We start from the raw sequence: 12,988 nt of genomic DNA on the forward strand, positions 1-12,988 counted from the left end.
TGACGCCATAAGTACAGGCTGGAAGAGAGAAGGGCAGTAATAGCAACAATGGGATCTATAGGCATTGAGCTGCTTCTTGATGTGACTTACTTGAGCCCTTAGGCCGGCTCTCACCCAGTCATATATATACTACTTAGATTTGATGATGACGTGCTGCTGTACATACCCAACTTTATGTCTTGATGAGTCAGGTAACACCCAGTTCATGATGGGCAACTCAAATTGCATGGTAGTTTGGTGGCCAATAGCTAGGCATTCAGTGACTACCAAGGTCCAGTCGCAGGCCAGGAGTTCTTCAAAAGGAGAGTAATTACCCACGGAGAATGGCAGAGCTTTGCTTCATAATCCTAAGGGTTTGTACTGCATGCAGTCCACCTATGGGGTCCTGCCGAAGGCTCCAAACAGCATCCCTCTTCTACCACTGACACTGCAGGCGCCATTGGATATACCGGGTCATCTGACCCATGCTGCAGAGCAACTTGGATAGCAGCCCCAATCTTTTGCAAAGCCTTTTTCTCTTCTGGGTCCCACTCAGTGCAGGCAGTCTCTGGTCACTCAGTAAATGAGCCAGAGTAATACACCCAAAAGAGGATTTTGTTGCCTCTAAAATCCAAAGCCCACTAGTCATTATGCCTTTTTTTTGGGGGGGGGGGGTTATATATAGGAGAGGCCAGATGGAACAACTTATTCTTTATTTAGAAGGGATAACTCAACATACCCCACACCACTAGGACTCTAGCAATTTCACTGAAGTAAAAGACCCTTGAGTTTTTGTTGGATTTATTGCCCCACCCTCTGACACATGCAAGTCTTATCAGTAAGTCTAGAGTGCTTGCTATTTTTTGTTCACTAGGTCAGCATCACACCATCAATATAATGAACTAGTGTAATAATCTTATTAAAGGAAGGCATAATCAAGATCCTGCAAGCTAAATTATAGCATAGAGCTGGAGAGTTAATAAATGCCTGAGGTAGGGCAGTACAGTGTATTGCTGGCTATCTGCCAATAGCACACTGATTCTGGTGGGCTTTTGACAGGGATGGAGAGAAAAGGCATCTGCCAGAGTGTACCAGGCAATGTATTAATTTGCTCAACTATTACCTAGTACAGCAGCTGCAGTTAGAGTCACCACCTGGTAAAGCTTAGGCTAGTCCACTGTCATTCCCCAGGATCCATCTGTCTACTGCACAGGCCAAATAAGCAAGTTGAATGAGAAGGTGGTGTGAATTACATCTCTGCATCCTTCAAGTCTTTGATGATAGTGCTAATCTTAACAGCCCCTCCAGGAATGTAGTATTGCTTTCCATATACTGTTTTCCTGGGTAGAAGCATTCCTTGAGCCTTCTATTTGGCCTTTCTCACTGTGATAGCCCTCACTTCCCAAACCAAAGAACCAATATGGGGATTCTATCAGCTGTCGAATATATCTATTCCAATTTTGCATTTTGGTACTGGGAAATAATCACAGGATGCATTTGGGGACCCGCTGGACTCACTGTGAAACAGACCAGAGTTATACACCTGACCTCTAGACCCCACTCCTACTTTAGGGTCTCCTAGAATTCGTGCCAGTTCAGAACCAGCATCTAATAATCTAATAATACCTAGAAGGTCTGATCAGTTTCTTTTCTCCAGTGTACAGTTAACCTGGTAAAAGACCATAGGCCCCTTTGGGGAAGGTTGAGGGAAAAATTAGTAATATATTTTCTATAGAGTATGGGACTCCTTCCTCAAGAGGATTCCTCGGAGAAAGCTGTGGACAGAATATATGTCTCCAAGATTCATATGTTGAAGCCTAACCCTTAGTATGATACTAGGAGATAATTAGGTCATGAGGGTGGAGCCCTTATGAAATCAGGTTAGTACTCTTCTAAGAAGAGACATGAGATGATCTCTCTCTCCCCTCTGCCATATAAGGATATAACAAGAAGATCCTCATCTGCAAGCTAGGAAAAGGATCTTCTTCACCAGAAGATGCTAGCACCTTGATCTCAGATTTCCCAACTTCCAAAACTATGAGAAATAAATTTCTGTTTAAGCCACCTGGTCTGTGGTATTGGTTATAGCAGCCCAAGTTGACTAAGAAACTGGTACCATGGGATGCAGCTGAAACAAGTGTACAAGTGGCTTTGGAACTGGATAATTAGTAGAGACTCAAAGAGTTTTGAGGTACATAATAGAAAAAGCTGATATTGCTGTGAAGAGGTATTGAAAGGCAGTTCTGGTGAAGGCTCAGAAAAGAAACTACATAGAGAAAGCTTTTGTCTTCTTAGAGAATGCATATAATCACATACAGAATGTTGGTAGAAATACAGACAGTAAAGGCCATTCTGATGAGGTCTCAGAGGGAAATGAGAAACATGCTATTGGATAACAGAAAAAGCAGTCTTTGTTATAAAGTGGCAAAGAACTTGGTTGAATTGTGTTCTTGTTCTAGTGTTTTGTGAACAGTAGAAGTTTAAGCATGAAAGTGGATATTTAGCTAAGGAGATTTCTAAGTAATAGTGTTGAAGGTACAGTTTGGTTTCTGTTTATAATTAAATACTGTATCTCCATCACCCAGTGAATGGGTAAAAATACTGACCTATCCACACAATTTAGTAGTATTCCACATCATAAAGGAACAAATGTTAGATACATACAACTTAGGTGAATAGTAAAAACGTTGCACAGAGTGAAGGAAGCCTTACACAGAAGAGTACATATTCTGATTCCATTTATATGAAGTTCTAGGAGAGGCAAAAATTAATCTGCTGTATTGGAAAAAATCAGAAGGGTGGTTGCAGGGGTTCAGGAATTGACTGGGAAGTAACATGAGGGAACTTTCAAGAATGATGGTAATAGTCTGTGTCAGTGGTTCTAAAAGTTACTGAGATTACCTGCAACTTATTAGATCTAGGAATTCTAAGGCTTTACCCCAGTAACTCTGAGGGTAGGTCCATCATTCTGTATTTTATTGTCTCCAGATGATTCTGATACAAATTAAAGATGTAGGTCACTTTTCTGTATCTTCATAGGAGTTTGAATTATAATGGTGAATGCACTTAACTGAGCAAATGTACACTGAAGATTAGTACATTTCATTTTGTGTAAATGTTATCTCAGGGAAAAAGTATACTGTCTACAGTTTACTTTGAAATACATCAAAAATAAGATGGATAAAGATGTGTGTGTGTGTGTATATATATATACATATATATGTATATATGTATATACATGTTCTTAACACATATAAGTGTAAGGCTGGTTTAACATGAGCGCACACACGTGTGCATGTATGATTTAATACTAAAGAAGAAATAAATAATCATTCCAGGGAACACTGGAAAAAATTTTGATAAAATTTGATAACTTTGAATGATAACTTCTAATAAACTAGGAATAAAATCTGACAGAAAATAACTACAAACCTGAAATGAAAATCATGCAAATTGGGAAAATGTTCAGAGATCTCATCAAAATAAAAAACCGTTGTCATGGGGCACCTGGCTGGCTCAGTCGTAGAACATGCGACTTTTAATCTCAGGGTTGTGAGTTCAAGCCCCATGCTGAATATGGAGCCTGCTTAAAAAAAACAAAAAAGGAAAAAAAAGTCATCAGATATGTTGAGGTGATTGTAAAATGTAGATGGAAAAGCAGAGAACTAAATTGTCATTTCTGAAAATGCAGGAGAAATTACCTACCTTACCAAATATAAGGACATCTATTTAAAGATGTGGTAGTTAAGATAGTGTGGTACTAAATAGACCAATAGAAAAAGATGGAGAGCCCAGAAATAAATAAGCCTCTATGCTTATAGGATATACTTATTATAAAATAAAAGTGGCACTGCAGTTAACGGGGGAAAGGATTGAGTTCTCAATAGATGAGGCTGGGACAATTGGCTATCTATAAGAATTTTTTTTTTTTTTTTTAATGAATTGATTCCTATCTTCAGGGCACCTGGGTGGCTTATTCAGCTAAGCATCCAACTCTTGGTTTCCACTCAGGTCATGATCTCAGGGTCGTGAAATCAAGGCCCAGGAGCCCCAGGTCAGGGCTCCATACCCAGCAGGAGCTTGCTTGAGATTCTCTCTCCCTTTGCCTCTACCCTTCCTCCCTCCCACCTACACTCACTCTCTCTCTCTCTCTCTCTAAAATAAATAAATCTTAAAAGAATTGATTCCTATTTCAATTCAATAATTACTTCCATATAGATTAAAGGAAATCTTTAAAACCTTTAGAAGATAATATATATATAAATATATATTTTTTACTTTTCTGTAGGGAAAGATTTCTTAAATTCCAAAACCATTAACCTTAAAAGATTGATAAATTTTGCTATGTTGAAATGAAATACATTTTTTAATCAAAAGACGTCTTAAAGACAGTCACAAACTGGGAAATGATATTTGACACACACATAACATGTAAGAAAGGGTCATTATTAAGAATCTGTGAAGAGGGATCCCTGGGTGGCGCAGTGGTTTGGCGCCGGTCTTTGGCCCAGGGCGCGATCCTGGAGACCCGGGATCGAATCCCACGTCGGGCTCCTGGTGCATGGAGCCTGTTTCTCCCTCTGCCTGTGTCTCTGCCTCTCTCTCTCTCTCTGTGACTGTCATAAATTTAAAAAAAAAAAAAAAAAAAAAAAAATCAAAAAAAAAAAAAAGAATCTGTGAAGACCTCCTTTTCTACAAACATAAGGCAAGAGTCCCAGTAGAAAAATAGGTAAAAGTTGAATAGGCATTTCATACAAGAAATAGCACATATGTCCTATATGGTGTTCAGCCTCATTAGTAATATGGAAAATACAAATCAAAACTGTGTTTTACATTCATTTGATTGACAGAAATTGAGGAGTCAGATGATAACAAGTGATGGAAAAGAGATGGATTAAACAGTATCTCTTAAACTATTAGTTGAAAAAAATACTACAACCAGTTTGAAAAAATACAGCATTATTTCATAAAGTTGAGCATTCCACTTCAAGGTATATACCCAAGAAAATCTTGAATATGTGTGCCAGGAGACAAATAAAAGAATGCTTATTATGCCACTAAAAAGTGTAATTAACCTGTCTTCAGAATAGATAAAATAATTGCAGTACTGACACACCTGTTGTATAGCAGTTAAAATTAACATTGTCATTTGCAGCAACCTGGATTACAGTTAGGGACATAATGTTGAATGAACAAGGCAAATCCCAGAAGACTACATCTGGTATGATACATTTTAGAAAGTTGAAAATCAAGCAAAACTATAAACAGTATACAGCTTACCCAATTTTTTTAAGCAAAGAAATTTTAAAGTTCCTGATAGTGGTTACCTTGAAGTGACACAGTAAGATGGAATAAGGGAAGGAGCACATTGGGAAAATAAAAGTTCATGAAAATATTCTTGTTCTTGAGTTGGAGTCATAGTATGATGTTTGTATAAGTAAACAAAAGGTCTCATAGCAGTATTGATGGTGTATCATGAACCAAAATCTAAGATTTATACTTTTGTATATACTTGATCTCTTAGAGAGGAAAAAGAAAAAGACGGGATTGCTTTCTGCTCCTGCCTAGAAAAGCCTAGCATGCGATTTTAGTAGCTGCTTAAGGAATTGAGTTATAGAGCAGGACAAGGAGAATTTGCTATACAGAGTTGAAACTGAAAATTGAAATTTTCTTTTCGATGTATTTCTTTAAGCTAAAGAGGATGGGGGCAACATATGTGTTATGTTATCCTGATTGCTGTCAATTGTTTTAATCATTCATACCTCATATAGTGAAAGTTTAAACTTGAGCTATCCAATACTAGCCACACGTGGTTTTTTTTTAACTTAATTTGAATTTTTATTTTTATTTAATTTTAATTCTTTAGTCATACAAGCAACATTTCACATATTTAGTAGCTGTATATGTCTTGCAGCAACCATACTGAGTAGCACAGACTTAGAACATTTCCATCATTGCAGCAAGTTATATTGGACAGCACTGGAACTCTTCATGAAAATCAAATACACATTTCAACTTTTTAAATACCTCCAGAGTTGTATTAGCTAGTCTATATTAACAAAACAATTATACTTTAGATGACTTTATAATTGACCTATGATTATAAAAGTTTGAATTGGTTTGATTTTTTGGCTATGATCTTTTTCCTCCTCTCATCATTCCTACCACTTTTCTAACACTGCTTATTGGTAATTTGACAAAGGATAATACAGAAAAGAAATCTAGCCTTATGTTTTATAATTACCTAATTGAAGGTACAATTCAGATGAAGTTATAATTATATTAAAAATGTAATTAACTCATACCTTTTTTGAGCTGTCAGAGGACTTGAAATGATGAAGAATAGAATTCTAATTCTTTAGAATAATCCTACTATCCCTGAGCATTAAGGAAGGTCACCTTTCTCATTTCTCTCATATCTTACCTCAGGTCCTACACACAACAGTTTAAATACTTCATACTAATATTGTTTGAAACTATTTATAAATTACTGGTTTATAAGATTTTAAAACATCTGTTATATATTTTTTGTTTATTTGCATTTTCCATATTAATTGTTAATGACAAATTGAAAAGCTTATTATGGACACATTTAATGCATTTATATTATTATTGCCTAATGAATAATTATACCGGGATTTTTTTTTTATGTATATACATATATAGTTGTTGAAGTCCGAAGAGGATTCCTCATATAAACCTGTGAAGAAAGCTTGTACTCAACTTGTTGATAACCTAGTTGAGCACATTCTTAAATATGAGGAATCTCTAGCTGGTAAGATATTTTATATATTGGTCATTAAGTTGATTTTATAAGATATTTTAAAATACTTTGGGCACATTTCTCAATTTTGCTTCTGGTTCTGCTTAGCCTAATAATTAAGTATTTCACTTTTAAATGAAGGGGTTTTTTTTGTTTGATGTTGCATCCTAGATTATATTGTTTAGGTTGACTAAGATTATCTAGAGTAGTATAATAAAAGCATAGGCATCATCTCTTGTACATCTTTCAGTAGCGTATAATTTTAGATGTTATGTTCAACAAACCTAAAAGTCCAGGGGCTAAATATATATTTAGCTAGTTGCACTCATCCAAAAACTGTTTGATATCTTTTAAATGATATAAAATATTCTCTCAAAATGAAATTGTTTTAACTATGATAAAAATGTTTTTAAAAGATTTGTAGTATATTCCTAATATCATTTATAATTGTTATATAAAATGCATTTAATCTTGAGCTAGATAAAGCAGTTAATATTTTTTAAATTGACAAATTCCTTACTTAATATTTTATATTATCTATTACATTATTTACCAGTCACAAATTTGAAGTCATTAATCAGAATATAAGTAAATAATTACATAAAGCTGTAAAAGTAATAATTGATAATCTATTGCTTAAAGCACCCAAGACTAATATTACTTCCCATATCCTAATGTACATTGATGAGGAACAGTAGGTAGTCTTGGTCATCCTCCAGAATTGGGGGCCTTTCAGAGGTACCATTATGGCGCCTAAGGAAGTTGTTGATATCCTTTATATTTTTTATGCAGTTTCTTTTCTTTAATTTTTTTTCATTTTCCATGTGTACCTCTTTTTCTTTTTATCTCCTAGTTCTGTTTCCCCTGTTTTTGCCTATCCTAGATTTTAAGGGTGATACTGTTGTCAATGCTGAAAAAATTGCTAATCTCTTCTAAAAATTAATTTGCCTCCTAAGAACCACTGTGTCTCCTAACTAGCAGCATTTTCCTCCCACTGGAACAGCAGTTTGTTTACCATTCTTGATGTAGTACTGGTCCAGCTTCTTAATTCGTCACTCCAGTCTTTTAACATTCTTCTACCACTGTAGCATCTTTTTCCCAGTCCTTTCAAACACAGTATCACCTAGCTAACTTGTTTTTGTCCCCCTTTGCTGAGTTTCTCATACTTACTTCCATCCATTTTTAGTAAGCAATATCATGTTTATTCCCAAAAGCCCATCCCTAAACTTAACTTCCATTCTACTTTTTAACTTTGGTCCTCCACCCCTTAGTGTAAAATTCTATTTCAATAGCACAACGTCTTCATTTCTTATTCTTAATATATGTAATATGTATAATAAAAATATGTAGGAAGTCTAGTATCATAAGAAATGCTAATCTTTTATTGAGGCATGTACTAAATCAATTCAGGGGATGATATTGAGTAATTTAAGAAATCTGTATAATTTTCACTGCCTTGTTATATTTTAGTATCTCATTTCTGTTTTTCCAGACTCTGACAATAAAGGTGTGAATTCTGGAAGATTGGTAGCTTGCATAACCACTTTGTTCTTATTCAGCAAAATAAGACCTCAGCTCATGGTTAAACACGCCATGACTATGCAGCCATACCTTACCACTAAATGTAGTGTAAGTATAGAGCTGTCCTATTTTTCTTTCTTACCATGTAGAAAGTATTTTAAATTTAGAATTCACATTGTGTCATCCACACTTCACTGATTAACTGTGTCATGTACTCGAATATATGTTCTAATATTTGTAGCAAGTTATCTACAGACATTATTTTTCTGATGTATTATAAATGAAGTTCAGGCTTCATTTCCTCCATAGGCTCCTCAGGTTAAACCCTCAGTAAATGCTTACTAAATGTTATAACTATTGTTAAGACCTCAAAGGTTGAATGAGGCAAAGTTCCTCTCATTGGGAAATCTACTGTCTTTTAGATTCTAAATCTGCTTTTCATTTGTCATTTCAATATATTTTATGAGTATATTGTATTTATTTTATAACACCATAGATATGTTGAATATGGAAAATCTAGTATATCAGAGATGTTAGTTGTTTTAATATTGTACATACTCTGTTTTTAAGATTAAACATGAAAATAAAATAATCCAGCATGGTGAGTTAAGTGACTTATTACAAACACTAAATTTTGAAATATTCTAAAAATTGTAAATGTAAATTGCTTTTTTACTTCCTACATTCTCAGTATTCCTAAGAAGCTAATTTTAACTATTTTCTCAACTAGATTTGTTTTGCAGCTATGGTCTGGTTTTTTGGTGATCTAAATTAACAAGTTCTAGATGAAAAACCTAAGAGGTTTTAAGTGCAGGAAGTACCAGAAGATAAATCTATAAAAACAACATATAATACTTCTAAGATCCTAATTCTATCTTTAGGGCTTGTATTAGATCCAGAAATAAATTGATTAATATGTAATCTATGCCCAATCATAGTAGCTGACATTTATTGAGCTCAGTGCCAAGTACTATGAAGAATTTTACATGCATTATCTCATTTACCTTGTGAAGTAGGTATCATTAGTTTTACAGATAAGAAACTAAAGCTTTGAGAATATAAATAACTTGCCCAGTTTCACACAGCTGACCAGACCCAGAGCTAGAATTCAACCCCACATCTGTTGGCTTCTAGGAACTGGACAATAATGTAACTTGTGTAAATAGACTTTGTTTGAACCAATATTACTTTGAAGCAAGATTACTTTGAAAGCATTTTGTAGAATTTGTATTTGTAGGTAAATATGCATATATATAATTTTCTTTTAAATCATGGTAATATGCCAAGATTGTAACAAGGTTTGAGGGAAGGCACATGTCACGTAACAGCATGAACACCCAGTCATCATGCTTATGAACTACAGAAGGATCTATAAATATATTTTTATTTAGTCCTGTGTGTATATTAAAAGGAAGGGTGAATGTTGGATAATTTTATACACACAATGTTTTATATAAGTAAAGCCATCTCCTATATGTTAGACACATTTAAATCTTTTTTGTTTTCTGTATCCTACTTCCATCTTTCTTCTTCATCATCTCAGGATGAACAACCTAGAGTATCCTTACATACTATACCCATGCTTCTGTAATTGTGCACACACACACACACACACACACACACACATAACTGGTTGACCAGATTTTTAAAAATCAAGTTATATATTTATACATTATCCATCTTATGGATGTTTTATGATTTATTTAACCACTTCCCATTTTAACAGGTTTTTATATTGCTTCCTATTGATAGGCAGCACTATACACATTCCTATTCATGTATCTTTTTTTTTTTTCATGTATCTTTAAATAGTGGTGCTTTTTTGGGGGGCCGGGGATAGATCCTAAGGAATGGACTTATTAGTAGATTAAGGGAGTATTTGGGTTTGGGTTTGGGTTTTTAAATAGATTTTTCCAGATTGCTGATGGATATGTTTTATAGCCTCTTTGGAAACCAGTATATGACAATCTATGTCATTTTTATACTCTTTGCCAGTCAGGTGTAAAGGAATAGTTCATTGTTGCTTCATTTTACCTTCCCTGATTCTAAGAAGGTTGAGCATCTTTTTTATGATATTAACCAATTGTACTTGATTTTCTGTGGTTTGACTGTTTATATCATTTGACCATTTTACCATTGAATTGTGGAGCTTTTTTCCTTTCCTTTTTTGAAAACTCTTTACTCTTAAGTTTTTGAGATATTGAAGCATTTCATGTTGCATCTTACGTCATTTCGAATGTTTTCTTAGTATTATATTCTTCTGATCTTTTCCTTCATGATTTCCATCTTTCCTTAAATTTTTCTTCTAGATATTAAATTATTTCTTTTATTTGATTTCTATACCTAAAATGTTAAGAGTAGTTTTAAAATTTTTTTTTAATTTTTATTTATTTATGATAGTCACACACACAGAGAGAGAGAGAGAGAGAGAGAGGCCGAGACACAGGCAGAGGGAGAAGCAGGCTCCATGCACCAGGAGCCCGACGTGGGATTCGATCCCGGGTCTCCAGGATCATGCCCTGGGCCAAAGGCAGGCACCAAACCGCTGCACCACCCAGGGATCCCAAGAGTAGTTTTAAAGTAAAATTTTAACTATGATGCTCAGATGAATTTATCTTAATGAAAACTCTTCATCTCTAGACCACTTTAATCCCTTATTGCTTAAAGCAGACAGGAGTGGGCAGGAAATGACAGGATTTCTATGTTACTTTAGAAGCATTCATCTTATTTATGTTTTTATTTAGTCCTGAAAAGATGGATGAATGTAAGGTGGGAACATTTTTATTCAGTGAGAGATAATAAGCTCAAAGAGACCAAAATGAGTGTCAGTAACCTGTTGCTAAGAATAAAGAGTGTTAACTTGACTAGATAACAACATGTTGAATGCCTTACTTAACAAAAATAACTAATAATTTTGGTTGCCTTGGGGCAGGAACTGGGTGACTGGAGGATAGTGGGTGAGAAACTTTTTTTTTTTAAAGAGACTTTATTGTAAATTCTTTACTAATAACCTTTTGGGTTTTTTTTTTAATGTTCCACCTATTTATTTAAAATTGCTTAGTTTTTAATCAAAGTTCTAAACTTTTTTTAAATTAAAATTTTACTATTTTAAAATTTAAAATAAAGTCCTATACTTAGTTTTGGGAGTCTGTATTTGCATCTATAATAAAAAGCATTAATACAAGGCTTCTCAGCCTCAGCACAATTGACACTGAGGGCTGAATTATTCTTTGTTGTCAAGAACTATTCTGTGTATTATAGGATGCTTGACAGTATCCCTGAACTCTATCCACTGGATATATCAAAAATACCCCCTAACTCCCCTAATGTGACAACCAGAAATTTCTCCACATATTGCCAAATATCATGTGGGGACAGACTCCGCCCTGCAACTGAGTACTACTAGGTTAACATACCCCAGTTTGAAAAATACTAATCGTAAAAACAGTATCAGTCTTGGTAAAATATTCAGTATTTAAACACCTTTGTTCAGAATTGGCTTGTGTTGCATTTTAGGGAAAAAAAGAATAACTGTAGCATTGTGATTAAATGACCCAAAGGTTACATGGTAAGTTAGTGGCAGAGCTAGAATCCAAGTTCCTGACATTGTCTGATGTTCTTCCTTCCATACCTTAAAAAAGCTCTTTTCTAAAAGTCTTTTTTTTTTAACTGAAACTTTACATATGTAATACCTCAGTCCCGAAATACATAAAGGTATATATAGTTTCTTGTTAGATTTTGGTGTTTTAAAGCACTAATTTTATCGTTGTAGACACAAAATGACTTCATGGTTATCTGCAATGTTGCAAAAATCCTAGAGCTGGTTGTACCACTGATGGAGCATCCAAGTGAAACTTTCCTTGCCACTATCGAAGAAGATCTAATGAAGCTTATCATCAAATATGGCATGACTGTAAGCATTCAGTTTACCCTATTTGTAATGATTATATAAAAGACCTTTGTCTTTAACTTTTGTCTAAACCATAACATTTTCTGTATCTTTTAGGTAGTACAACATTGTGTGAGCTGTCTTGGGGCAGTTGTAAATAAAGTGACACAAAATTTTAAATTTGTATGGGCCTGTTTCAATAGATACTATGGTAAGTTCAGTGCCTAGGCTTTAAAATTAGTCTGCTACATCCTGTAGTATGTCTAGCTCCTTTTTAAAAACACAGCTGATAAAGACAGCATGGATGGAATTTTAAGAGGTGTGATTGTCCTCTGGTTCTTTCTCAGAAGCAAATTTTCTAGTACCTTTTGTGTTTCCTTAAGAACTCAATATAATTACTTCAGAAATCTACCTCATAAGTAAATGTAAGTTTTTTGCCCATTATGTAAAATAAAACTTAAGTATTTTTTTTCTTACATTAATTCTTTTAGGCTGTAAGGCATGCCCTCGTAATTCTACATGTGCATGACACTTAGAACCATTAATAAAATTTAATCCTAACAACTTAGCAGTAATTATTTGAAGATAATAATTCAAGGATAAAAGGTTTATTGTAAATAAATACTACTTATCTTTACTAGGTGCCATTTCAAAATTAAAAAGTCAGCACCAGGAAGACCCAAATAACACCTCACTTTTAACAAACAAACCAGCACTTCTCAGATCTCTTTTCACTGTTGGAGCATTATGTCGGCATTTTGATTTTGATCTAGAAGATTTTAAAGGCAACAGTAAGGTAAAGATTCTAACATTAATTATTTTAGTATGCTCTAAAA

The 12,988-nt window shown here is 34.3% G+C and overlaps 1 protein-coding gene and 1 non-coding gene across 4 annotated transcripts in view; one reads left to right on the forward strand and one right to left on the reverse strand.

The window, feature by feature from the left end:
- The window catches only part of NIPBL (NIPBL cohesin loading factor), a 200,886-nt gene that overhangs the window by 170,998 nt on the left and 16,900 nt on the right, over positions 1–12,988 (forward strand). For all 3 annotated transcript variants that reach the window (XM_055325202.1, XM_055325203.1, XM_055325204.1), the window contains 5 exons: positions 6,646–6,754; positions 8,235–8,371; positions 12,036–12,176; positions 12,270–12,363; positions 12,794–12,948. In XM_055325202.1, the coding sequence (XP_055181177.1) occupies positions 6,646–6,754; positions 8,235–8,371; positions 12,036–12,176; positions 12,270–12,363; positions 12,794–12,948 (636 nt within the window). The remainder of the gene's footprint in view (positions 1–6,645; positions 6,755–8,234; positions 8,372–12,035; positions 12,177–12,269; positions 12,364–12,793; positions 12,949–12,988) is intronic.
- On the reverse strand, positions 9,531–9,632 carry LOC129510031 (small nucleolar RNA U13). The gene has a single exon (XR_008664488.1). It is a non-coding gene; the product is annotated as a small nucleolar RNA U13 (small nucleolar RNA).

The sequence above is a fragment of the Nyctereutes procyonoides genome, unplaced genomic scaffold (assembly GCF_905146905.1).
Source record: "Nyctereutes procyonoides isolate TBG_1078 unplaced genomic scaffold, NYPRO_anot_genome, whole genome shotgun sequence".
In the NCBI taxonomy this organism is placed as follows: domain Eukaryota; kingdom Metazoa; phylum Chordata; class Mammalia; order Carnivora; family Canidae; genus Nyctereutes; species Nyctereutes procyonoides.